At 36.1% G+C, this 27,762-nt stretch overlaps 3 protein-coding genes and 1 long non-coding RNA gene across 9 annotated transcripts; 3 read left to right on the top strand and 1 right to left on the bottom strand.

The window, feature by feature from the left end:
* Positions 1–115: 115 nt before the first annotated feature.
* Positions 116–12,351, top strand: LOC116426001 (phosphatidylinositol-3,5-bisphosphate 3-phosphatase MTMR4). Of its 6 annotated transcripts, XM_031974408.2 has the most exons (16): positions 116–1,119; positions 2,119–2,433; positions 2,504–2,690; positions 2,760–2,938; positions 3,015–3,210; positions 3,296–3,486; positions 3,611–3,806; positions 3,886–4,071; positions 4,401–4,565; positions 4,681–4,931; positions 6,373–6,651; positions 7,642–7,954; positions 8,525–8,629; positions 8,757–8,941; positions 11,366–11,564; positions 11,631–12,351. In XM_031974408.2, the coding sequence occupies exons 2-16, from the start codon at positions 2,126–2,128 to the stop codon at positions 11,679–11,681; spliced, it is 2,991 nt and encodes a 996-aa protein (XP_031830268.1). In that variant the 5' UTR covers positions 116–1,119; positions 2,119–2,125; the 3' UTR covers positions 11,682–12,351. The 6 variants fall into 6 exon arrangements, with proteins under 6 accessions (XP_031830268.1, XP_031830267.1, XP_031830265.1 ...); XM_031974407.2 differs by having other exon boundaries at positions 7,645–7,954; positions 11,366–12,351; XM_031974405.2 differs by having other exon boundaries at positions 11,366–12,351.
* A 98-nt stretch (positions 12,352–12,449) lies between these two features.
* LOC116426004 (gustatory receptor for sugar taste 43a) lies at positions 12,450–20,532 on the bottom strand. Its single transcript, XM_076364584.1, has 8 exons — positions 20,309–20,532; positions 18,446–18,650; positions 18,082–18,298; positions 15,934–16,276; positions 15,712–15,810; positions 15,356–15,630; positions 12,856–13,014; positions 12,450–12,604 (listed from the first exon to the last, which is right to left on the bottom strand). The coding sequence occupies exons 1-8, from the start codon at positions 20,358–20,360 to the stop codon at positions 12,473–12,475; spliced, it is 1,482 nt and encodes a 493-aa protein (XP_076220699.1). The 5' UTR covers positions 20,361–20,532; the 3' UTR covers positions 12,450–12,472.
* On the top strand, positions 15,536–17,163 carry LOC143174221 (uncharacterized). The gene is made up of 3 exons (XR_012998001.1): positions 15,536–15,838; positions 15,943–16,815; positions 16,894–17,163. It is a non-coding gene; the product is annotated as an uncharacterized LOC143174221 (long non-coding RNA).
* Positions 20,533–26,328: 5,796 nt separating the features above from the next.
* Pa1 (PTIP binding protein Pa1) lies at positions 26,329–27,131 on the top strand. The gene is made up of 3 exons (XM_031974264.2): positions 26,329–26,498; positions 26,582–26,742; positions 26,825–27,131. The coding sequence occupies exons 1-3, from the start codon at positions 26,430–26,432 to the stop codon at positions 27,042–27,044; spliced, it is 450 nt and encodes a 149-aa protein (XP_031830124.1). The 5' UTR covers positions 26,329–26,429; the 3' UTR covers positions 27,045–27,131.
* Positions 27,132–27,762: the final 631 nt, after the last annotated feature.

Raw genomic sequence — 27,762 nt, 5'->3', positions numbered from 1 at the left:
TATCACCTGAAAATGTGCCTTAACGGCATTGATCTCGTATCATTTTCTTTTCTTTTTTCTTTTTATTACATACTAGTCGTATAATTAATTATGCTCTGAATAGTTGCGTCAATATGTAAACGATTCGTGTGCCATTTCTTTTGAGAAGAAAAGAGAAACGATCAATCTGTGATCAATCATTTAAAAAAAGAGTACACATGATACGAATCGTCATTATATTCATATTTCGATGCAACGATCACGAACTCGCGCGAAGTTCGAGTGTGCCATCTCGCAAAAAAATAATCGAAGCACAAACGGCCATCGAGAACACGACAGCGCGCTCTAGTTTCTTCGTTGAAACTAAACATAATTCATGAATCCAATTTTACATAATAAAGTTCGCTTAATAAACAGTACGTATACATTTTTTTTTACATATTAATACACGTATCGTCTTCATTATTATTATTATCATGATTATTTTAAACAATTTTTATTTTCGTACACGACAAATATCGAAATTCGATAACGCGTTAAAAATTAAAGTTAACAGCCGCAACCAATAACAAAACGTTTCCAAACTTCTCTATCTAATAAATATCGCGCGTTGGAAATGATTGCGAAGAGAGGGGTCGAGTGATGGAAACGCGGATTGATTTATACATATTACAGGCTAAATAATCTGTCAGTGTAACTTTCGTATCAGACGGAGAGTATTTTTGATAAAAATCCATTCCAAGTTGAGATACTTAATAATATCGTTGTCCCGCGAGAAAGGAACGGATAGGAAGGATTCTTTCGGTTGATGGAGATCTTGCGCCACAATGCAAGCCATTTTCGTGAACCCCCGTAACGAAAAGTAATTGTGTTTGCATCGAGTTGGTGCGGGATCAGTTACACGGAGTGTCGTTTATTTTCCAAGATATCTGCGCACGTAATAAATAATCTGGAAGATCTGCGTGTTTCCCACGTAGCCGAAATCAACGACACCGTAGCGTCTTTTCACGGGGAAATGATCTCTGCGTCGAATAATGTTCACATTCTGTTCCGCGTGTAAACGGCTGTCTATGGATTTTGCATGAGGTATTGAAACGACCGTCGGATATCGTCCATCGCGGAGAAATTTCCCAGTCCAAGGTAAGACGTTGTCACGGCTGCGAAGACTTGTCAATCGCTGTCCGACGTTCCGTTCACCAAGAAAATCATGTTAAAACGTTTCATCGTGTCGGTTCGTCGTGACACGCGCGTTATTTAGATTTTTCGTTCGCTTTGCAATCGTTTCTAATTGTGTCACCAGCGAAACAACCGTGTTACGATCGCGCGTGCACAAATGTAAATTAAATATAATATTTCCTTGTTCAAAGGAAAAAGAATATTCAAATCACGTTTCGAAGTTCCGGCTGTTTCCTACCTGTGATAATATTCCTTTGTAAGGTAGAATGGGGGTCCCGGAACTGTGATATTTGGGCGAGACGTGTTTTTCTATTTTTATTACGAGTATCGGTCGTTGGACGAACCTTCGGTGTTCGTATCGATAAACCTGACCTTTTTTTTTTCGAAGCTATTGTCCTACGCGGTGATGTTTTTCGTTTTCGCGATGCGAATCGATAAGCGGTAGCGAATTATCGTCGTGGCGTTTACTGTTGTCATTTCGACAACGCACCGATGACAAATATCTGCGTTCGTAGAGCCATGTATTCAGGTGTACGCGCTCGCAATACGTTTGTTTGCTGTAATTCGTTGCATTGTTCCTGTGTTTGTTTACAATACGTTAGTCAATCGACGCATTGTGACAAGAATTTTAACTATCAACAAAGTTTTAAATGATAAAGAATTTCATCCGTTAAGGTAATTTGGACTGATTGTACCCAACTCAACATATGCAAAAGATTATCAGTAATTTTCGAAGCTATTGAATGCAAAGAATGTCGTTGTCTCTTACTAATATGTATTGTTGGAAGAATGAAACAAATACGGTCTTGGTTTTCATCGAATAGAACATTTTAGTCCATGTTTCATAATATATGCAATTAAACTGTAATTTTCTTTGTAATCGAACTAAGTGGAAAGCTAAAAAATGTTTCAATGCCAATTAGTTGTGCAAGAGGAATAAAGTTTATATATGTTGCGTTACAGAATAGAGATGGAGAGTTCCGAAGAGCCAACGAGTTTGCAATCCATATGTCATTTACATGCTTCAGAATTATTTCCGAAACATACACATCCGGAGTGTGAGGATGAAACGTTGACAGTTCCGTTTACTCCCTTAAGTGGAGAATCAATTGTGGCGCTTGGACGTACAACAGATGGGGTGTTGGCTCTTTCCAACTATAGACTGTATTTACAATTAAGTCAAACGTGTCACATCATCCCATTAGGTTTAATAGAACAACTGGAAGTCAGAGAGATTTTCTATTTACACATCGGCTGCAAAGATGCTCGTTCCTTGAGGTATATCTTTATTTTCTTTTAATTACATTCAGTACGTCTCGGCGATGTATATATTCAATTGATATTTCAGTTGCGCTTTTTCCACAAATGAACATTGCTTCGAATGGTTCAAGCGTCTACACAAACTCACTTATTCGAGAAAGAGCATAGAAGATATATTCGCCTTTGCGTATTACGCTTGGTCCATCGAGGAAGGTACTGATTTCTCAAAGATTGGCAAAGACAATGGATCATTCGTTACTACTTTCAATGCTGAGGTGTGTAACAGGTAACATAGATTCGAGTTCATATAAATATGATCACTTAATTTGATTCATTACGCTTAGGTGGAACGGCTGAAGTTTAATTTACACGGTACCTGGCGGATTAGTCAGATTAATAAAGATTATCGAATGTGTCCTTCGTATCCGCCGTTGCTTTTGGTTCCTTCTTGCATTAATGACGCTACTTTGGAACTTGTGGCCAAGTATCGTAGTTCTAGTCGAATTCCTGCTGTTGTCTGGAGGTAATACAAAAGCACAGTATGTTTACAGTATTATATGACGTTACATGTTTCTTAATATTGTCCCGTTTGATTTCAGGCATGTGAATAACGGTGCAGTGATAGCGCGAAGTAGTCAGCCAGAGCTCGGTTGGTTTGGTTGGCGAGAACCATGCGACGAGAATCTGTTGAAAGCTCTTTCAGACGCATGTTCCTATGATAAGGGCGAATCGACAATGGTAGACTCTTTCACCGATGCCTGTGTCGACGCCACGGCCATAGCGAGCAATACCAAAGTGGGTGACGCATAAACAATACTCGTTATTACTGTAATAGTTTTGGAATATTTTAAGAAAACTTAGCAATTGTAATTGCTTGCAGAAAGTCTTAATTGTGGACGCCAGATCGTACACGACCGCTGTGGCGAATAGGGCGCGCGGCGGTGGCTGCGAATGTCGAGAGTATTATCCTAATTGCGACATTCAGTTTATGAATTTACCAAACATTCACTCCATACGTAAAAGCTTTCACGCAGTGCGACAGCTTTACGCAACGGACGCGGACCAGCCCACGTAAATATTGCTTACGAATTCACTGTATGCATTTCTCATGCGTTCTGCCAGCTTTCTCCGAAAGTAATGCCGGAACGAGATTTTACGAATCACGTCTGATGAACGATTTTCTATTGTTATGTAGTTGGCTTAGCCTTTTAGAAGGGACCCGGTGGTTACAGCACATGTCTGGATTATTACGCGCAGCGGTAACTGTGGCGACTGCGATCGAAAGAGACGCTCGACCGGTATTAGTACATTGCAGCGACGGCTGGGATAGGACGCCTCAAATAGTTGCTTTAGCACAGATCCTTCTCGATCCTTATTATCGAACTATGGAGGTACGATGAAGGTACTCTTTCTTTCTGCGTGTGTTCGTTGCTGAATAGTCGTTTCGTTACATTACTTTGTCACCATCAGGGATTTCAAATTTTATGCGAGAGAGAATGGTTAGACTTTGGGCACAAATTCGCAGACCGATGCGGGCAAACGGTGGGTTGCGATGATCCGAACGAACGATGTCCAGTATTTTTGCAGTGGCTTGACTGTGTACACCAGTTAACCGTACAATTTAAATCTAGTTTTCAGATGTCTTCGGCATACTTGGTAAGTGCAATGAATTGCATTTCAATTATAACGCGTTACTGTGATACACTTTGACATTTGCGGATGTACTACATGGTAATGATACTGTGAACAATAGTAAACTCATTAATTTTCTTGAATTAACCGGAATGTCGAGCATTTTAATTGTAAAGTGAAACCGATTTTGCAAATCGTTTCCAGCGAGAAATGTTGGGATCCTCTGTTCGTAGATCAGATGGTCTTATTACTTTTATATTATTATTATTGTTATCGTTGAATACAGAAGTATATTTTATCTTTGTTTCGATTTTTCAATGGTTAAGCAGTGACGTTGATTGGATTAATTTTAGGTGAAGTTGGCGCAGCATACGTATTCGCAACTTTTCGGCACATTTCTTTGCAACACGATACAAGAAAGACTGCAGTTGAGAATACGAGAGCGTACCTTTTCAGTTTGGCGCTTTCTTAATTCCAGTTCGTTCGTAAATCACTTGTACTCGCCTTTAGAGAAGCAAGTAGGATATTTTCCCTCTGGTATATCTACGTGTCTAGTGTATATGAAAAAGTCAGTTGTAGCACCGAATCGTGATTATGAATTTAGAGTGTATCGAGGATTTTTTGTTGTGCCAGGTATTATGGCCAAACTGCAATGTCCGGGAGCTCGTCTTGTGGCCCGAAGTGTATTCAGGTTCTATGGAATCTTCCGTCGGTATGCGCGACGATAAGCAAAACGTGGCGATGATAGACATTGAACGTGGCGAAAACGAGGAACCTCAAGGGCAAATGACTAAAACTCGCTCGTATGGAGATCTCATGCATGCTCCCGACCACACGGCCTATCTTCATCGTAGACTCAGCGATCCAAGTATTTCAGTGGAAAAGTAATTACCGTTATATTACTTTTTGTTTCGTATACATTATGGGGGGACACTACCTGGAGACAGCATAAACACAGATAAATTTTAGGAATTTTTTTGCTGTTAAGTGAAAGCCTCTAATTTTTTTCTGGGTGTGTAACTGTAGTCTTCTGTTTTATATTTATTTATTTCTATGCCAAAATGTTATAAAATGACGCAGTTATTCGCTAGCTTCGAAATCCCTTTTCGTAAAACATCAGTTGTTGGTGGACTCAATTGCAAACAACTGATATTCGAAGGCAAACATTTTTGTGGATTTATAAATAGAAATATATTATCTAAAATATAGCGTACGGGTCTTCCAACATTTTAATTACAGAAATGGCTGGCATTTGAAATACTAAAACCTGTTTTTACCCCCAAAAATTAGCTTTAAATGTTTATAAAAAATTAAGTAATTGAGATATAGAGGAAATTGTATGCTACATTTTAGATAATATAAATTAGAGTAACTGCGCTATTTTGTAACATATTGGCTTAGACAAAATATAAATATACAACAGAAGATCATAGATGTACATCCAGAAAAAATTGGAAGATTTCACTTAACAGTTATTAACAAAAAAATTCCTAAAGTTTACTTATGTTTAGGATGTCCGTAGATGGTGTTCCCCCTTAATACCAAGAACTTTAGTCCCTTGCCTTATAATAACGTGTCAGATTCAAGATAAAAATTTCAAACTGAATTTGACAAATCTAAGTGTTTCTTATTTATTTTTAATAGAAATTATAACTATTACTTGTCTACTATCGATCTTTAACCTTTGGAGTCAATGTAGACATAGAATAACTATACAATTTTTTTCTTTTTTTATGAAATTATTAACGATAAAATAGTTTTATCGAGTACAGTTAACCTTTGAGTATAAACGTGCGGTCTCACAGACTTCTATATAAAATATTGTGAATTTTTAAATCAGTAAAATTTTCGTTATATAGTTGATACTATTGCTATCTAAAAATATTTAAATAAGTGAAAACAGGTAAATACGATACATTTTTTTATTAGTTGCTACAAACGAGAATATTTAACATGACTTGGTAATTTTTAGACTTCTATACTTAAAGGGTTAACACATTGAAAGCCGCACGATTTCATAAAAAAATACACGAAATGGAAAAAATATAGTATTAAATCATTTCATTGAATTGCATTATATTATTTTGTACATTCATCTAGCTGAATGTCACCACATTAAGTAACATGATTTATAATATAGAAATGTTTTCAAATGCTCGTCGTTTAATTGAGTAAACTATAGTAATTCGATTTAATTGGGGGTTACTGGTGATCCCCATGGCATTTAAAATGTTAAGAAATAAATCTTAGGGCAAGGGGTTAAGAGAAGGACAAAAGAAAACATGAAACGTCTATAATGCAATGTCGTTTGTAACATGATTACAGAAAACTCGATTCCTTGACGCTCGAAGCAGTAGAAACTATGGAAAGGGGTGCAAATCATGCTGATGATTGCAAAGTTACCGTTTGTATGCAGAATAATAGGTCAGAGGCTGACAAGGATGAAGATTTGGACAAGGATTTAGATAAACCGAACCGACATAACGCGGCAACTACAGAACCATCGAACGATTCACCAGCAAATCCTTCGGTAGACAGTTCGACAGATACGTTAATACCTAGCAACGATTCGTTGCTCGATGCAACTACCCCCGACAAACCGATGTAAGTATCTTGAACGAAAAATACTGTCATGTGTGTTCACTCAACGAGACGAGATTAAAATTCGAGTGCCTTTCTGAGACGCACGCGTGTACAGGGTGTTTCAAAGAAATGTCATGACGGTTCTTTAACCCTAGGATGACCAAGTTTCGAGCCGTTACACGAATGACGAAGGGGGGGCTCGCTGTGCTTGGCGTTCAAATAATTATTAATATCTTCAAGCCAAAATCATCTATTCCAAAATCATCTAATTTTGAAAGTGTAATTGACAATAAATAATTTTGTGAAATTTTTTCAAGTGAGAGAATTGCTGTTTTCCTCAAATTTTCGATATGGTGCATCCCCCTTTCGGTCGTCCTAGGGTTAAATAAATAAATCCTTGAAAGGATGACAATCCTTTACTCTCCTATTCGAAATTCAACAACAATTTGCAGATTATTCATTTCCGATTCATGATTCCTCTCAAATTATTTACCTCAAATTATTTACCTCAAATGACTGGAATACGATGCAGCAATAAGAAATTTTAACCCCTTTTTTAAGGTTAGGGTGAATTTTACAAACGTTTTCTTACGTCCTTTTCTGTGAATTGAAATGCGTAGAATCACACTGTGGTGGACGTAACACATATTTTTTAAACACCCTGTATATACCGTTAGGAGATCACTTGATGGCCGCGGAATTCAGCTGATTAATTAGTTTTCAACTTTTCTCATCCAATTTTCTGCTGGCATTATTTCTTAATTCCTGATATTACTGATTTACTATTCGTCAATACTTTAGCAATCAAAACTATAAACCTGTAAACTATAAGAATACCTTTTACCTTTGTATCTTTTTGCTAGATGTCAAGTCATCTACCAACAGTGTGTTATAAATCCTAGACCCAAAATACAAGTTTTAATTATAAGCGCGATATAAATGCGAATGCGAATCCGCATCCGTATTATGGTTTCAAATTCGGCTCGAACAGGAAAAATTTTTGTCGAACAGCAGATCGCAGGAAAGTTCACCGCAGGACATCGTTTCTTCGTGGGTGGAGACCAATTCGATCGGTCAAACAGTTTGCTCTTGCACTCGCAACTACAATCCTAATCACAGTCAAAATCATAACGAAGGTAGAGACCTTAGCGACACCAGTGCACCGTTAATATCTAGAACACCCAGCAGCAGCGTTTGCCCGGCTTCTCCAATTCACCGAGACACCATTCCGGACAATCTTGACAGACTGGACGACATTGACGGTCTTCCCATTATACGTTGCGATGTTCAGATGCGCGTGCAACAGATCATAGCGGAGCATAAGGTACTACTTCGACCGTTTTGGTCAGAAAAAAGCGTCAACACTAGAATTACCAAGCAATTGGAATTACTTATTCATAATTTTTTTTATAAAAATTAGAACAACGCATTTATTGAGATTTTAAGGATTTCTTATTCTTGTATCCGTACAAGTACCCAAATTTATTTTACGACCTCTCGCAAAAGTATCTTCGTAATTTGAATACTTGTAAAATAAAAATTGTGAAGTGGGTAAATTTAATCCGTCCGGTAGTTCTGGTGCTTACTAATTGATTGCCACGAAAAACAGTGTTTTATGTATCATGTTTTCTTTCTATAGCAAAGATAAAGAATTATTAATTATTTGGTATCACAATTCTTACGTTACATTGTTATCCAGCTATTTACGCTACTGAACATTGTTATTCGACATCAGTTATCTGACAAGTTACAATTATTTTCTTGTAATTTGGAAGCTCCGGTCATCGGTAACCACCGTGACAGTCAACATGTTAACATAAAGGAAAAAAAGTAGATAAGTTTGGTAATAATCGTTAAATAGTAATTCTCACGTTTCTTCCGCTTTACGTTTCAGTTGAAAGAAGAAGCATTGAGGAAGGAATTGCATACAACAAGATTGGCTCTGATCAAACAAGTCTGCAATCATAATACCACGGACACTGATCGTATTGACGACATTGTGAGTATTTGAACAGTTATCGAGGAGGGGAATACAGAAGAGTCTGAACGTTGTTCTGAATGATTTGTTAATTAGGAGGAAGAATGGCTAGAGAGTAGACAAAGAAAACAAGGAAGATGTGTTTCAGGGATCATTGCCCGATTCAGTGGGTAGTGCCGGCGATCATGGCGAGTCGTTACCATCGGACATGTCTTGGGAAGCGGTCGAGGAATTAGGACCAGCTCCTACTTTGTGGGTACCTGATCACGCGGTCACTCGATGCATGGGTTGTAACACAGAATTTTGGCTCGGAAGACGCAAACACCATTGCAGGTAATACGCGTATACAGTGGTGCTTGGTTAAATTTTAACGACCTAACCCCACTCTTCTCCTGCCTCTCACAATCTCGAGCTCAATGTAACTTAATTTCGGTAGACAAGAAAAGGAAGTTAATATAATGAGTGGAAGGGAACAGACTATACAGTACTACAGACTACTACAGTATAGCTGAATAAGCACAGTAAAAGTGCCCCCAAACTAAATTAACTATAATACAGGGTGCCAAATAACTGGTGGTACAATCGGATAAAGGCTATTTCTATGTAAAAAAATAAGTCGAAAATATAGAATAAAATTGTTCCATACGAGGCTTTGTTTCCGAGAAAATCGATTTTGAATATTCGCCAGGTACGCGTGAATTTGATTGGATATCTTGTTATTGGATCTTACTGTAGACTATTGTCTCCAGGGCTACCCTAACCACAGGGCTAAATAGGCTGTAGTCGCAGGGCACCAGACTTTTGAGGCGGCAATGCGTATTTTTTAAGTATTGCCGCTACAAATTGCAATGGTGAAAGATCTTTTTCAACGCTGAAAAGAATAAAAAATTGTTTACGTTCTTCTTTGGGACAGGGAAAATTAAACGATTTAAGTATTTTATACTTTGCCAAAAGAAAGCTAGAGAAGTATTTAAGTTATACATGTAATAAGTTACTTTTGTTTTTGTTCATATAGGTTGTTTGAATTTTATATGAATTTTATATTTTTATTTGTTTAATTGGTTTTAAACTTGTACTTAATGGCAATACTGGACTTTTTCTAGTTCTGAAGCTTTTGTAAAACTTCACTAATAGTTTCGCTCCCGCTTCTCGTACCGTGTATTTTCTTATGACGAGGGGTACATTATTGTTAGTTTTCTACAGGTGTCAAATATTTTAGGATGGCCCTGATTGTCTCGATTGAAGTTTATGTTGATAAAGACTTCCAGCGTCACGAAAATATTTCTCTTACTTATTACTCTATTATCCTTACTACCCTATAGTAAGGTTTTCAAGTTAAGGCTAACTACCTAAAACTTAAAAATCCATAGAGGCAAGAAGAATCGATGCACGCTCTACTTATTGTAGCGTTTTATACATTAAAATAACAGAATGTGTTAGAAAGCGTTCATAGAAATTTAATTAGAAGAGCAAAATTATGTATTCGACAGAATGGACAATATTTTCAACAATTTCTGTAATAATAAAATTTATGGTTATTTTAACATCCTGTCTCATTGCGTATTTTTAATTGTTAAACACAGTAAATATTTTCGTGACATTGGTAGTCCTTATCAATATAAACTTGAATCGGGACAATCAAGGTCGCCCTAAAATATTCCTACAATCCGTCCTACAATCTACAGTGAAATCCAATAATGAGACATGGTCAAGTGCACGCATACCCGACGAATGTTTAAAGTGGATTTTCTCGGAAACAAAGCTTCATATAAAAAAATGTTATTCTATGTTTTCGACTTATTTTTTGATATAGGATCAGCTTCTATCTGGTTGTACCACCAGTTACATAACACCTTGTATATACCATTCAATAGACTATTCAAAAAAACCTTCCTAATTTTGTTCATAATTTTGTATAAAGTAGAACGAAAGGAATTAAGCTTAAACTATAAAGTGCGTTCCACCCCGTAACTATCATCAGTAGTATAATCTATTTATCAGTAGGGGTAGCGATTTAATATTTTATACAGTTTTTTTTTAAGAGTCCATCGAATTTGATTTGGGGGTACTTTTACCATGCTTATTGGGCTATACCCTTTCAGTTTCAGCAATTTTAGTCTTGCGTTTTCAAGTGCTGTATCAGTGGATCGTTGAGATTCTTCTAATTAAAATGATTCTAAACATGACGCCATGAATCGGTCTAGTTTTATGAATTCGATGAAAACGAACCTTTAATTTTATTAATTCCATTAAGTCGATAAAACTAGACCAATTTACATCGCCTTTGGACTCATTTTGATCAGTATAACCTCAACAATTCCCTGATACTACGTTGAAGAAGATAAGATTGAAATGAACATTTTCTTCATTGCATGTTTATGTTTTACTCTAACTTCGTCAAGCTGTATTCAGATCAATTCTTGGATAAGAACATTATCCTGCTCGCGAGAATTTTAACCCTTTCGTTATTAGTGATGACTGTAGCCATCCAACGCCTAACGGCTTGTTTCATCCATTATATATTATTGCATTATATTTTATGATTATATGTATTACAACTGGAATAAGGAATTAATAAATTACAATATGCCAATAGCCATTAAAGTTAGATTTGTAACGTAGCGAAAAGGTTATCGCTGGGTTCCAAAATTAAAAAATTTAACCGAGCATTACTATATTTGATTCGCTACGTTAGCAATTACTAAATCATGAGTGGATAGAAACTGCTAAAGACATAAATTTCCGTTTCTGCTGTAGATGCTGCGGAAAAATCTTCTGCGCGGACTGTTCAGAAAATTCAACGCCGCTGCCCAGTGAGCAACTCTACAACCCCGTGAGGGTTTGCAGCGATTGTTTCTCACGAATCCATCGGCACACGAGTCCCTGCCAGTGCAATGCTCGTCACGCGAGCAAAGGGGAAAACGACGCGGAGCTCCCGACGAACTCGGAAAATTTGGTAGCTTGTCCAAGATCAAAGGGTTTGAATATGACGAAAGACAGTTGTTGCGACAACTTGTTGCAGGTTACGCATCAAAAATCGCAACCACCAGTCACAGCAGCCACGGTGAACTGAGTAAACTCCTGGATATATGTATCACAAAGAAGGCGAAGCTTTCAGGTTACGGTTTGGTTTTCGACGAGATGAAGCGCACGCGGGGAGTTCCCGTATCCCCTCTGGTTCCGTAAATGCGCGAACACTGGCCATTCAATTGAACGTGATCGTGTGCACGTCACGTTTGGTCGGCACGTTGCCGCGTGTCCGAATGTTGTATATTGATATGGTACACAAGCGTTGTACGATACCGCGCGATCGTGCGCTAGATTCATTTTGGGACGATCCAATATTTATTGCTAGAGTAATAATTTGTACGAACAAGTGTGTATAGTGTCGCAGAGAAAATGAGTCAGTATACGAGAGGTTGTATATACCTTAGTAGTAATTCGATCCAACAAGACGCCTGGCTTCTTTGAACGACGATACTATTCGGGTTTCTCCGTTCTTTTTTTGGACGTGTTATCCGTACGAGAGACAGCGAGACGAGGCAGAGTAACATTTCGGATAGGCTGTGACTGACGTCTAGTTTTAGACATCCATACGAAGCGCGCTCTCGGTTAATCGTCGATCGAACAATCGTCGATGAAATGATTTGTTGACGATGAATAGTTGGATTACGAAATGAGTAAACTGTATTTGTATATTGCCGCTGTTTATGAGAATTGGAACATTAAATACGTCATTATCATACACGAGTGTGTTTCTTGTCTCCGCGTGTCTGCCTCTGGTTCTCGTTCTACTCCTTTTTCTCCTGTGTCTATTTTGTTTCTTTTGCTCCTCCGAACTTCAGTGAACGATCTTTAGCCCGGTTAAGTTCTGAAGCGATGAGCGCTTTCCAGAATTTGCGTCGCGTTCTTTATGATGTCCGCGGTTCCTTTCGTCTCGTCCGCATTTTGGAATTGTATCAGTATAACAAGGTACGTTGTCACCGCTCCGGCGATCTAAAATTCATGCGATTGTATTAGGTTGTGTAATATGATATGTCGGATTTTGCGGAAAGAAAGAAACCTTATTTGATGTGCTACATTCGATTCAAGATAAATAGTGCGATCGTTCCATTTTTTCCGTTTCTAAGCAGGTAATAACAAAAATAAAAATAAATAATTGGAAGGAAAATAAATAAACGAACTTAATTTTATTTTACGAACCGATAGACAGTTGATCTTGTATGTCTCTTATATCTTTCACTTACCGACGTTATTAATGTTCTGTCCAAGGAGAAGAGTCCGCATACTGAAAATTCAAGAGGCCGATGCAGTAACTGAAGAGAAAATATTTCCAATTGGTGCCGTGCATTCGCTTCGTAACTAGAGGACAACAGTTGACTGACGAGAACCGCGGTTCTCTTTCCCTGCAAGAAAGAAGATTCGTTTCATGGTTAACACGTTTACTGCCGCAAAAAATTTCAGAGCTTTATGTATCGCTTATTCATTTTGTAGCAAAGATAAAAAGGAACGATTACTTCCTTTTTGGTGTTGCGATTATTAGGTTACACTATTATCTATTTATTTACGTAATTGAACATTGTCATTCGACGTTAGTTGTCTGACAAATTATAATTGTTTTCAAGTAATTTGGAAGCTCTGGTCATCGGTGACCACCGTGGCAGTCAACGTGTTGATACTTTGTCAAATACCCGCAGTAACAAATTTGAATAATAGCATTAAATAGTGCAAGAATTGGACATTTGGAACAACTGTTTTCTTTTTAAAAAATGTCGCTGATATTTAGTTTCTCAGGTAATCGCAAAAAACTTTTGCTAGCACTACATTGAATTCTATACACGTGAGCGTGTCCGTCAGACGAACACAAGCATAACCGCGAGCGTTACGGCTGCTGCGGTTTGCATCCATCAGCCCTCGATCTTCTCAGGTTACGTGTACTCTTCCCGACAAAAGTTGTATTAACACTAGAACGATCAGACATATAAAAATGACCCATTCCTGGTTTCTTCTTTTCGAAATTGTTAAAAAGATAACATATGTTTCTCCGAGAAGTTATTAAAGAAATTGATAGCAGTACTCAAACGGAATTGTAAATCAATTGAAGTCTCAATAAATACACTCTTGGAGTTTCTACAGAAAAATTTCAAAAAGTCAATTCAACTGCTCGGTAGTTTCAGTATTAACGCGTTAACCGCCATGGTGGTTACCGATGACCGGAGTGTCCAAATTACTTGAAAACAATTATAAAAAAAAAAACTGATGTCGTACCAAAATATTTGGCTGTGTAAGTAGGTAAATAATAATGTAATTTCCGAGGAGTCGGAAGGAATTTTCTATGCAGCAGGCATAGCTGATTGAACGTAAGAAGATTTTATATGTGACAATTCGTTTGTCAAAACTTTAAACGCATTTTTTTCGAAACAACGTTTTGTAATCGGTGTGCATGATAACTTAAAAAGCATTTAACCAACCGGTCTGAAATTTTAATATGTTCTTTTACGTAACAGTAGCTCCAGTATAGACTAGAATAAATAGGATTGGTTAATTTTTTTCTCAATTTTTAACGTTTATTTTATGAAGAAAATGCTATTTTTGAGACCACCAACTCTGGAGGTCCACCATTTTGTAAATTTTTGTTCAAACAAAATAACCGTAATACATACTGGGGCCATAGTCATACTTTTTCCAAGGATAATACTTTTTTTTTTAGACGTTCCGGTGAGCCGCAATCGTGCACATCAGCAGATCAAAATTTTTTAAATTGACCTCCATGAGGCTGCAGAAAACCCCTATAAAATATCATTTATAGAATTATATAAAAATTTGTTTTTATATTTGAAGACTTAAGATATATGTAAAAAAAATTACGGACTCAAAAAATGTTTTTTCATCACTTTATCAGTCCCACAAAAATTGTCAAAATTTTCGACCGAGAAAGTGTAAGGTCCCCTTAAGAGCTATAATACCAAATCATTGCTAGTTAATTCTAATACCGTTTACGTTTGTTATGATACGATAAGTAATGTTATACGAAACGCTCTAAATTTTCGTAGCTGTCAACGTGTTAATATTGAAATGAATTTTGTGCAATTATGCAGTAAATGACCCCCCGCCTCCTCAAATAAAAAACAACCCTCATTTATACCGATATCTATCATCCGACTAACTTATCTTTATACAGGGTGTCTCAAAAATCGTGGTATGATCGCTCGGGTGGTAATTGTACATCTAAAAATAAGTCGCAGAAGAAGAATAACATTTTCTCTTTTAATGCTTAGTTTTTGAAAAAAACGAGTTCGAATATCCGTCAGAAACCTCTGTATTACCTGTAAGTTTCGAAGTATGAAACTTCTGTTTCTACCCTTGTTTGTGTTAGTAAACATCGACAATTTCGTAATTTGTATGTACGAGGAAAGGTATGAAACTGCCGTGATCAAGTAAAAACTTTTGTAACAGAGCATACCCATGTGAAATCCGAGAAGGCGACAGTCAACGCGAAGCCGCGCGTTTATGCTTGTAGTCGTCTCACGGACGCGCTGTACATAGAATGTAAATAGTGATAGCAAAAGTTTTTCGCGATTACCTTGGGAAGTAAATGTTAGCGACATTTGTTTGAAAGGAAAAAGTTGTTCCAAATGCCCAATTCTAGCAATATTTAATGGTTTTATTCAAATCGGTTACTACGGTCATCTGACACAGTATTACCGTTTCGCGTTACCGTAAAGGTGCTAAACTTTTCTCGCTCACCTCCGCAACGGTCGAATAGCTCGGTTGTACGATTATCAGCATCCTAGTTACGTGGAAGATACACCACATGCCCTGCACCGCTAGAAATATCCATTCATGTCCTTCGCCTGCTTGCAGGATCAGAAAATAAGGTGTGATGACCAGGTGTAATAGGCAAGACGTGGTGACTGCCAATATCACGATGCCGAACGTGTTGTTTATAAGAGAGACGGTGTCGCAGAGCGACGAATGCGTCATTATCAACTCGTGTATGCTATTGGCGTGCGTTTCACTCCCTGTGAAAGTAGAGGACACACGAACTTTGTAAAATCGACTGGAATTTCCATTTTCGTTTGAATGAATTCGTTGTGTCGTACCCTTTGGGTTCCACAAAATGTGTTGAGCGCTTAATTCGAATTGCCTACGCGGCACGATATCGTGGTTCAATCCTTTTTCGCGAAGATCACCTGTCATCACTGTTATCCGTTGCATCGTTGGTCAATTGTATGTGGTACAAACGTAGAATCCAAAATGAATGGTTTGAACAACTTTTTTTTATTTGTGAAACGTAAAGGATTTCCCGTTCTTGTGTACTTTACCTGTTTTAGCGGGACTCCCCTTCAAGCAATCGCTGGGTGACGGATTGCTGCCATTTAATAGGCTCTTGAGACTGTTGTTCAATTTGACGAACCTCTGGCTCACGTTATACGTGGCGACGGTGTACTGAAGTTCCGTCGAAATGATAACGGTGTACATGAAATACAAGGGTGCATAGTTAATAGGACCTTTGTCGTCCATCGTCTTGGTGAGATTCGTCTTGCGCGTCCATGCGTAGAAATCAAGGCCGGAGTTGAGCCATAGGTAAGCGAGGCTGCACACCGTTATACAAATGGTGAACATCCGAGAATTTTTCATGGAGTGCACACCGAATTTCTCGTCCACCTAAAATTAGTATTGAAATCAGCGTTACCAAGGTCGATGTCACTGATCAGCTCAGCTCTGCCAGCGTGTCACGACGCAATGGATATTGAAACAACAGCTAACCCCTTGCTATAAGATGTATTTCTCAACTATGATCGATGCAACTACTTTGTTATTAATAATCTATTGAAAAAGAGAAAAATTATAGACATATTCTGTGCCAACGTTTATTCTAAAGTATAATAATTGATGGCAGAAGAATAATATTTAATTCGAATTCATAAGAACTAAGGAATATTTAATATTAGGTTTACGAAACACGTCAACTGAATCTTATAAACATTATTTGGTAAATGCTTCAGCCGATTTTGATTGATGCAGTTATACGGATATATATCTTAATTGTTTATTTTTTTCAACTTTTTTAGGAACAATAGAGTAAATTGTACGAAAACGCCCATAAACCTAGTGTTAAAATTGTTAAATTCTGTTTAACCATGTGAGTGTCAAGTGCGAGATCTCGCTTCTCAGTTACACTGCCTAAAAGTGCCAGCCATTTGGTTCGTAGAATTTAATTAAGTTTATTTATTTATTTCCCTTCTAATTATTTATTTTTATCTTTGTTATTGACTGCTTAGAAATGGAAAATGGAATGATCGCACGAAAGATAGTAATAATTCCGAAGAAGATGAAAGCAGCAAAAAAGAAAATCTAGGAAAGAACTAATCGAAATTTGTAAATTCGGCTCTGCCTCGATACGAGAGTCCAGACACGAAAGTCCAGAAAGTGAAAAAGCACGAAAGGGAGCAGTGGAAGAACAGTAAGCAGGAAAAGGAAGAAAACAATTAAAAAAGATGTAAAAACACGAAAAGAGAAGATTCTAATGAAAAAGTAATAGTGTACATTATTAAGAGAAACATGTTTTAAAACATTACATAATACAAAATAGTTATATGAAAGTAATATTTCATTTGTTTTACTTTTGAATAAGTTTCTCAGTTGAAACAAAAGAAACGCAATTGCACCGCTTCGTATTTTTCGACCGGCTTTCTGCAAATTGTGACATTCAAACAGCTAAGTTTTCACTACGAGTCTGATACGTTATTATAAGAGAAGGGGTTAGCCCATCTGCATCATTAAGCGGAATAATCCGCGCACAATAATTGTTGCTCATTCTCAAGAGCAAAATATTCCACACACAATTACTTTTAGTTATTTATCTGCTACTCGATAATATCGGTCGAAGCAGATTAACCCGTTAACTGTGGAATTCAGTTTAAAAAATCAAAATAAAATAAAAAAAATGAAGTGTGTACTCGTCAAATGCAGGATGAATAAAACCTACGGTATATTGTAATGAAAACCCAAAGCAGAACAAAGAAGAATTACGTGTTTACGTGAAAAAATAGATAATTCACCGTTGAAAGGATTAGTATCATTTCAAACTTCAACACTAAAACTACCAGACAGGTCAAAATGACCCATTGCTGATTTCTTCTTTTTACAATTATTAAAAAAATAGCACATGTTTCTCTGAGAAATTATTGAAGAAATTGATTTAGCAATATACAAACTGAAATTTAAATTAATTAAAGTTTTAATAGATACACCCTCGAAGTTTTTATAGAGGATTTTCAAAAAGTCAGTTTTACTGATCGATAGGTTTAGTGTTAAAATGACGTGTATACTCGTCAAACGCGGTTAACTGGTGAATTTCAATCAAAAACTTGGAAGATTTCCAGTTGAGCATCTCTGATTTATAAACTAAGCTTTGCATGTAGAGCGAAAATGCAAATGGTTAAGAAAACTACGCGAATCACGTTCACCTCAATTAATTTGTTCGCTACGACTTGCAAGTATTTCCATCGAAAAAACGAGCCGCCGATGCAGACCACCGTCAAGCTCATCACACCAAGAACGTCGCTGCATGTGGCTATCACCGCTGTTCGAGACTTGAGCCTAGTGCTGTGCTTCCATCCGTCTTTCAAATCTCGCCACAGACCCCAAATTTCAGAACCGAGGAGCAACACTAACACGCACAAGCTAGAAAAACAAGTAACTGCGTTATTTTCCAATCACCTGTGTCTCGTCTTCATTGAGTACACGATTTTCGTTTGATTTTTCTATCGGTTTCTCATTCTGTATTTTGTATTGTGTATTCTGTATTCTGCATTCTTTGGCATCTGTTACCTGTACATGAGATTGAGCACGGTTAGATGTGTCTGATATTTGCCATCAGCCTGTACAACGAATTTAACTGGGATCAAGCCGCACACTTTGCCAAGATAATAGATTGGAAAGATCGCGTGGCAGAGATTCTTTTGCGCAGCGAGTTCGTCTCTTCTTCTATTCGATTTTTCCTCGGATTTCCCTTCGAACTTGATTGTCCGTTTTCCTGAAAATATTCTATGTAAGTACTGTGTAATAGAAACATCTCGTTGCGACTCAGTCTAATTACAAGATAAAATGATACGCCACCACGCAAAAGAGACGGACGTTAATCCCTTGCCCTATGATTTATCGCTTAGCTATGATCGATGCAACTCCTTTATCGTTAATAATTTATTAAGAAATGATACAATTTTTATGTTTATTTTATGTCTACGTTTATTTCGAAGGTTAATGATTAATAATAGAAAAGTAATATTTAATTTGTATTTAAAAAATATAAATAACACTTAGATTTCTTACATTCAGTTGAAAATTTCGTCACAAGTCTAACACGATATTGTAGGTGAAGGGGTTAAACGGACTTTTTAGTACAGTATTTTCGCGATTAGTACCAAAAAATCGGGACTGCAGCCGGGCACTAATCATGTAGTGGTGTTAATTCAAAGTTAAGATAAGATCCGAGGCGAGCTCCCCTATTTATCCTCTGTGAAGAACAGAGTTAAACTTTTTCGTTTCTCACTATCACTACTTGAAACTTCTATCAATTGAATTGTAAGGTTTTTCTGATTACAACGAGACCAAACACGTCATATTTTAGAATATATTTACTTATTTAATAAACTACAATAGTCTATTTTATTCCAGTAAATTATGACTTAACACGTTGAACGTCGCACAATTTCATAGAGCAAAATACACAAAATGGAAAAAATACAATATTAAATCATTTGACTGAATTGGATTATTATCATTGCACGTTCACCAAACTGAACGGCACCGCAATGGGTATCATTATTTATAATATAGAAATATTTGCGAATAATCATCGTTGAATTGAGTGAATTATAGTAATTCGATTTGCTTGGGGGTCACCGGTGACCCCCATGGCATTCAACGTGTTAAAGTCTCATGTTTGGTCTCGTTTTAATCAGAAGAATCTCACAAACGCATTAGTAAAAATTTCATTTACCAAAAAATACGTATAAAAAGGTTTTAAAAGTGCCTTAATATTGTCAATATTTTCTCACTAATATCTACTCCCACTGAACAACGTGTCATATTGCTCAACCGTCGAACTTCTTGGCTTGCTGGGGGGACTCGCCTCTCAGTGATGGGGATGACTACAGGTCATTAATCCTGCAGATCGGACTTAATCGGGTACTAATTGCGAGAATACTATATGTTGCTTTTCGATTCTTACGTATTATACGGACCACCCTTGTTTCTTAACCAGTTAACTGCGTTTAACGAGCATACACGTCATCTGAAAATTCGAAACGATACTAATCTTTTCAACGATTAGTTTTTAAATTAGATATTTCTTCAAATACACATGTAATTCCTCTTCGTTTTGCCATAGCTTTTTGTTAGAATATATTATAGGTGCATTTGGCTCGTGTTTGACAAGCATACACATCATTATTTAATTTCATTAGCAGCATTACCAGAGATTTTTGAAATTAAATTTCACAGTTAACAGGTTAATATTGTAACACATCGGTAATATTTTATCATTATTATTATGATTATTAATATTTTATTTCTTAAAAACGAAAGTGACCCGCGTAATACGTCAGAATCGCTTTTTCTCGTTAACTCAAACAAGAGACGAATTAATTCTCTACAACGATGCCCCGACCGAGATAAGACAAGAAACGTTACTCGATTTGCTCGCGGAGTTTCGCTCGTCGATGTCGTTCCATCGAACGTGCATCTTTTCTCTTGCGAACACGGATCTCCTTCGTACTAGATCACCAGGCTTGCCGCGACGCTTGGACTGCCCTCCAAGGAAAACCCATTCGAAGCTGAATAGGCGGATAGAAGACTAAAACCTATATGTCCGGCGTTGGAAGAGGTGGATTTTCTAAACAAAGTCAATGATTACTCTACTCGACGCCACACACAAAGGAAGAAAATAATATTGTGCTAAGCGACCATGGAAAGATATCTACACACGCAAGCAGAATGAATATACGTAGACGCGTACTGCTTTTCTTTATTGTAGTGTACACTATTCTCCACTAGTGAGAACACATTCATTCTTGTCAGATCGTCGATAGATAATTATCATTGATTGTCGCGTTTCTGACACACGTTGTTTATCGGCTTGAAGAATTGCCGTCGCATGTATCAAATTCATTGTAATCAATGAAAGCTTTCAACGATCGTTGACGGTTAATTCAAGATTCGGAATTATGTATTTAATTTGTTAAAGAAAGACGATAAGCTACTAAGGATTGGGTATTCATATCATCGTTGGATTTCGAGTACGTTTTACATTAGGAATGTTTTTGATCGACGCAAAGGGCTGATCGTAATGATTACAATATAGAAGAAGATGAAATAAGGTCGCGCTGCGAATAAACACCGCGTGTAGACGTGTATGTGATGTTTGCAACTGGAATGTCGTGATAATTTACGATAATATGTTTGTAGTGGCGTTGTCCACGATCTGGTTTGATACGTCACGAAAGCCTGGCGCGTCCGTGAGAAAATAGTAATTGTTTTCCCAAGATTCATGTGTATACAATGACTAATCGACCGATCATTTTATTTCTCGCCTTATCTTGCCATTAATTTTACAGGTGTCCTTATTTCTTGGACATATCCCTTTTTTCTCTTTTCAATGCACGTGACATTACTGAATGGAAGGTTTCTTAAATTGCATTGCTTGCGATTGGGTACGATTGTGTGTCCGCGCGCGCGCGCGCGCGCGTGTATGTGAGTGTGTGTGCGTGTATTAAAGCATTAACAAAGAAAACAAGAATATTTAGTACAATCCGTTTGACAAACATGTTTAAACCTATAGCCTTTGATGTAAATTACATAAAACCAAATGAGAAAGGAAGACAAAGTAAAATTAGTCTATCATTAAACACACATTAACATAAAACTGATCTTTTTTGAAGCAGTTATATGTACTGCTTTTCTGTACATATAATATAAAATATGTCTACTTAATATAAAAATAATATACATATTTATATGATACAAAAATTATTTATATAATACAAATAATGTAATTATTATTATTACAGTTATGAATGTCAGAGTCAAGGTTTATTAACAAGCTTCCAGTTAAAATTTTGTTATTAATAGTTTATTTTTCTTTATTATCTGATTTACGGTACGTTCAGACTTATTTTTATCAGAATATCTACAGTAGATATCTGTGGGTATCCAAAATTTTGAGTTCGGATCAGGTTGGAAAAAATCAGACGAGTTCGGGTAAGTACCCAGCATATTCAAATCTTCATGTAGCTTGATCCCCACAGATAGTTAAAAAATTGTGGATTAAATCAGTCGAGCACGGATCAATTCTTTCGATACTCCAGATTCAAAATACGATTCGCAATTCGTATCAATGTGGACCATGATTTATGTACTCAATTTTTTAAGATAATCGATTCGTCAGCGTCAGACCCAATGAATATTTTTTCTTCTTTGTTCACATCGCACAATTAGTTACTCGTGTCGACATTAATACAATCTAATATCGAGTAGTAATAAAAGTATAAAAGCGTATTTAAATGTTTTCATAATGTTTGCGCAGGAATCTATTATTTAACACTAGAACTACTAGGCGGATCAAAACGACCAATTCCTAATTTCTTCTTTTACAATTAGTATAAAGATACAGACACTTCTTTAAGAAATGATTAAAGAAGCCGATTTAGGAATATCTAAACTGAAATACAAACCAATTGAAATCTTAATAAATTCACACTTATAGCTTTTATAAAGAAATTTTAAAAAGACGGTTTAAGTGCTCGGTAGTTCTAGTGTTAAAAAAGATAGAGTGTATAGGTACATAAGAACCGCATTGATACAAATTTCGAATCATATTTTGAATCACAGGTCTCGGACTTAACCTTGTCTGAACATGGCAAATTTCATATGATTGTTTTAAGTTTAACGTTTACAATCAGGCTATCTGATATTCAAATACGTCGGGTACATCCGCCCGAACTCGCCCGACTTTTTCCGATCCGACACGACTGGTCGGTACCCGTCATTTTGAATCACGCATATTCACAATTTCTAGTCGTTTCATGATGTCTGCATAACATAATTGAAAATTATTAAATATATTTAATTTGTAAAAGTAATAAGATATCACGAATTTTGTAAAACTTTATTAGTACACAATGATTTAAAAAAAATATAAACTTTATTTAGTACACGATAATTAGGTCACGTAATTCGACTCTTCTCAGGTTATAGCTGTCGGTCAATATGAAAATTGAATCGCATATCTTTCGCACATTTACCAGCCAAGTTCAAATTTTTTATTACTGCCACGTTCGGGTATGTCCTATCTTTTAAATTGAACTTTCAAGCGGAATGATACATAACCCATAATATATGGTTCTCTTTAAAATTTTTGTCTAATAGTTGTTTATATGATTAAATATTTCACAGCCCGCGATTAATACATAATGTTGAATGCCTTTTTTAGTTCTTGTTTTTAGTTTCTGTGCAATACTTTATTCTCGCTAAAAATTTTAGGTTTTTGGAAAAACCCACATTTGAAAAAAAAAGTTTTAGGTTTTTTGAAAAACCCACATTTTAAAAAAGATCTTAGATTTTCCGAAAACTCACATTTTACAAAAATGGAAGGTGATAGCAATTAACCAGTTAACTACGTTGTAGTAATAAAATAAGTTATTTATAATAAAACTTATTTTATTATTATACTATTTATTTATTTTTTCAGATAAACGTGCAATTCTTCGTCGTTTCGCTGTAGTTTTTCATTAGAATGTATTATAGATGCAGTTGCTCTACGTTTGACGAGTTTATTATTTGATTTTATTGCGTGCACAATGAGAAATGTTTCAAACTAAATTCCACAATTAACTGGTTAAAATTAGCAATTTTGTGTAACAGAACACTTGAGTAGGGCGTGTACGAGTGTACGCCAGGGGTCGGAGGCTAGGAGCATGTGTGTATGCAGCTGCAAGGGGCTATGGTTTATCGGAGTATGTATAGATGCGGCTTTAACGTTTTACCTTACAATATCGTGTCAGACACGAGACGAAGATTTCGAATATGGTTTAACAAACATAAATGTCATCGAGTTGTGTTAAGTTTAAATGAAACATTATTGTTCTTGTTAGCCATTTGTATGGTCTATACTAAATCTAGACATAGAAAGAGCATGGAATGTTTTCTTTTGTTAGTGCATTATTAACGATAAATAATTCTAACAAATGCACCTACGAAATTAAATCGTCAGGCAAGGGGTTAAGAAGCAAGCATTTCATTTTCATTATGTAAAATATAGGATTATGGCCGTCACAAATATGTGACGCTGGTAGTGAATGTCTTAAGGCCCCAATTTACGTTGAAACAGGCGGCGATGCAGGCACTGCTACAACCAATGGATTTAAACCTTTTTCACTCTTTGAGTTAACGTGTATCATGAAAGATTGAAAGACTCAAACCTAACGCTTGTAGCGATGCATGTATTGCTACAGGTTTCAACGTATATGGGAACCTTTAGAGTTGATAGCAATAATATTGTGGGATAGCGGAGGTTTTGGCGAAAACAAGCCTAGGTGTATTTGTATGTTTATTGCAATAGACTATAAGCGACTGCAATTAAACTAAACTATTCTATGCAATACTACTCTGTTCCACGCTGGTCTACGCTAATCTACTACTCTAGACTGTTAACACTAGAACTACCGTACCAGTCAAAATGACTGGTTTTGATTTTTTTGTTTAGGAATTATTGATATCTTCGAAGCATCAAATATTCGGAATGATTTTGAAAATAAATAGCTTCATTTGAGTACTATAATGAATGTCTGAAGAAACTGAAAATAATCTATTGTTACAATTTTTATGGGAATTGCATATTAATCGTATTAAATGCTCAGTAGTTCTACTGTTAAACTGCATTGTCTACGCTAGTCCACTCTGACCTGCTCCTCTCAATCACGCAACTACACTCTCCGCCGAAAAGGGTCTCACAATCGTCTTAATTTCATCAACACGGGGCATGATTCTGCAGGCCATCGTCGACCGCCTGCGAACCATCTGGGTCAAAGCAACCTGGTCGTAACGGTCCGAGTATGCGCCGCAGAGGTCTCGAGTATACCTCTAAGGAATAGCGTTCACTGTGGTAACTAATCGTAACTCCATAAAACTTGCATTTAGTAAACAAGACATTAATCCGCGTATTGGTCGGTGAACGTTGTTATTACAGAACTGTAACTACAAGATTGAGCATCGATCCGGGAGCCGAATGACACACGTTGATGCCCTCAGCCGCGTGGCAATGGTGATCGAGCCTATGTAGTTTGACCAAGTCCTTGCTTATAAGCATTGGAAGATCTTGAAATTTAAAAATTACTCCACGAATTGGAAATGAAAGAAAGCGAGTGTTTTAAACTGCGTAACGGCTTGTTATTTCGTAAACTGTGGGTATTATTTTACGTTTTCAAAATGGTGGTCTCTAGCGTAATCCCAACATGTTGCGAGGTAGGGCATGTAGGTACAGGAGAAACCTAGTCACTCAAGTGTACTGGTTTTCAAACGTGAAACAGCGAGTAGGAGACTAATATACACAATTGCTTAAAATTTATGTTTAATCGTTTACTCTCCGAATTCCTTTTGCAGTTTTTTTCTCGATAACTCTATATTATTAAAAATGTTTTTGAAATGCCCTTTGAAGAATAGTTAGTTTGTAGAAAGCAGTGTAAACAGTTCTTTTTATTAATAATATTGGAAACAGCATAATAATATACATGCTGCAATGCATATATATTGCATTTTTAAAATATCTTGACGAAGAAGCACACCTATGAATAAAACTGATGTCGAGTCATGACATAGGGGCGCAAAGGGTTAACACGTTCGCTACCAGCGTTTGTTTCAGTAGCGATTCTCTTAATTATAATATTTTAATCAATTCATTAAATCTTCTAAACAAACTATTGAAACAAATGAAGCTAAAACGAGTCATTGAATCCTTAAATGTAATTTCGTAGCTTGTAACTTTAATTAACTATATGTATAGGATTAATTTCATTTTCTTTATATAAAATATAGGATTGCGGCCGTTACAAATATATGACACTGGTAGCGAACGTGTTAAGTTACAATGTATCCTCAGGATAAAAGAGAGGCACTTGCACTCGATCGATAAGAATAGTGAACCTCTTTAAACCATGCACGTTGAACACTTCGGATCACTGCAGAACACTCATAAAGGTAACATACATTTTAGTGATTATCGACACTTTTATCAAATTCATGATATTATACGTGACAAAAAGTACAAAGGTGGAGGAAACCAAAAAAACTGCAGCTTTAAGGGACAAGATGCTTGGAGTATGTATGTGAGCAGGATCTTCTATATGAAAATTATAATTTTGTTGATTAGCCTAGAACTGACTGTGGACGCATTACGAGAGAACAGGAAGAGAATTTATCTTTACGTTATTGTTAGTTTTCCTGTTAGTTTTCCTTTTACAAAAAAGAAAGTTTATTTTGAAGTTCTGTTTTGTGTTAATAAAGTTTTCATTGCAAGCATTGATTATTTTACATCTGTTTCTTGATGGAAACTTTACAAAGATTACCGTTTGTGGATTATAAATAAAAATTTGCGTTGACTATATAGTTACCTATCATCTCGACAGAGTTATGTAGTATCAAAGCGACATCTAACGTCAACATGGATGACCGTATTTTCAATCCCAAATGTGTTGTGGATTATCGTGTCTGGTAATGTTTCTTACAGGGGAGGTTATGGTCTGTTTTGAATAGAGAAAGGATGGACCGTAATGAGGAAGAATGGTCAATAGATTGTTCAGACGACGAGAAATACGAAACTGGTGGAAAGGTAAGCAACACAAATGTTGTTTTTTACATTTCATTATCCATGCATTTTTTATGCCTGCTTTCTTATTCTGTTACTCCACATAGAATGAATGGAATTTAAAGCCCGACGACATATTAACACTGATTGAGGCTTTAGAAGCTAACAACAGGGTTTTGGATCTTGAGTGGAAATGTCCTGGAAGAAGAGGCCCATCTCCATTACTTTCAAACAATCGACAACAGGATAATGGCTCGCAAGAATACAAGTACACATTTGAATTTTATTCGTAATGATTATAAATTAATTATATTTTATTACAATGTTTCTTCTTACATATTTTGTATCAGGATGGAAGAAAAGTCAGATTTTGATTTTATGGATGAGATGTCATCGCCTAGATTGCCTGTACGAAGAATAGGTGAGAGTACTCCAAAAGGGAGTGCCAAGAAAAAGACTGCTAGCTTCAATGGTGTCTTATCAACAATGTTACGGCATCGTAGATTGGAACAACAGGAAATTAATTTGAGTCCGAAGAAAACGGAGTCTCCTCCTGTACCAAAGACCTAACATACAGTGAGTTACAGAATTATTGGTACACCTAAAGACTTATAAGTAATGTGTAAAATAAGTAAATAAAAGTATAATTTTCTAGTATTTTTTATTTAAGAACAAGTACCTTGTGGCAATAATAGTGTTTTTCTTTAAAATAATCAGTTGTTATTTATTATATATTTCATTGAGTTTATTGTTTATTTGAATTTGTTTTGTAAATTATATTTCATATTGCACGTTTCAGATTTTAATATTATAAGGTTTCAATTATATCATATTATAAATTTTGTACTCTCCAAATCTTTTAAAGATTTTCGTATTTAGCAAATGTTCCTAAAATAATTATTTTCTTGGCACATTGAAATTATTTTCTGATATATCTGGATATATAGTTTTGTTCATGATATCTTCTATTATGTATATTTCCAATTTCATGAAAACTAATGCATCCCTAGATTATAATTTTACTATTTATATGTTTAAGTGAATGCAATAAATGTTTAATCTTTAATTCTTGATAATTTTGTATAACTATCAGAGCCACAAATATTGTATTCATTTTCACTGAAAAGTATAATGTTATGCTGAAATAGTAAGCTCTTCAATATATTTTTTGGTAACAACTATACTTTTTGCTTTATTAATTATATTATTCTAATGGTGTCTTTTTTATAACATCTGAATTATAAATCATTTTGTAAACTGTTTCATGAAGAACAGTTTCTTTTTACTA

This window comes from Nomia melanderi, chromosome 2 (assembly GCF_051020985.1).
Source record: "Nomia melanderi isolate GNS246 chromosome 2, iyNomMela1, whole genome shotgun sequence".
Taxonomy (NCBI): domain Eukaryota; kingdom Metazoa; phylum Arthropoda; class Insecta; order Hymenoptera; family Halictidae; genus Nomia; species Nomia melanderi.
The sequence above is the reverse complement of the archived record's forward strand: the minus strand, read 5'-3'. Positions and strand labels throughout refer to the sequence as shown.

Coding starts and splice junctions, on each gene's coding strand:
- LOC116426001 (XM_031974405.2), top strand. CDS start 2,126: ATGGAGAGTTCCGAAGAGCCAACGAGTTTGCAATCCATATGTCATTTA. Junction 2,939..3,014: donor ATTCCTGCTGTTGTCTGGAG/GTAATACAAAAG, acceptor GTTTGATTTCAG/GCATGTGAATAACGGTGCAG. Junction 8,942..11,365: donor AGACGCAAACACCATTGCAG/GTAATACGCGTA, acceptor TTTCTGCTGTAG/ATGCTGCGGAAAAATCTTCT.
- LOC116426004 (XM_076364584.1), bottom strand. CDS start 20,360: ATGCACGTTCGATGGAACGACATCGACGAGCGAAACTCCGCGAGCAAA. Junction 16,277..18,081: donor TAGCGAACAAATTAATTGAG/GTGAACGTGATT, acceptor TACTAATTTTAG/GTGGACGAGAAATTCGGTGT. Junction 12,605..12,855: donor ACAGAACATTAATAACGTCG/GTAAGTGAAAGA, acceptor CATGAATTTTAG/ATCGCCGGAGCGGTGACAAC.
- Pa1 (XM_031974264.2), top strand. CDS start 26,430: ATGGACCGTAATGAGGAAGAATGGTCAATAGATTGTTCAGACGACGAG. Junction 26,499..26,581: donor AATACGAAACTGGTGGAAAG/GTAAGCAACACA, acceptor TACTCCACATAG/AATGAATGGAATTTAAAGCC. Junction 26,743..26,824: donor AATGGCTCGCAAGAATACAA/GTACACATTTGA, acceptor ATTTTGTATCAG/GATGGAAGAAAAGTCAGATT.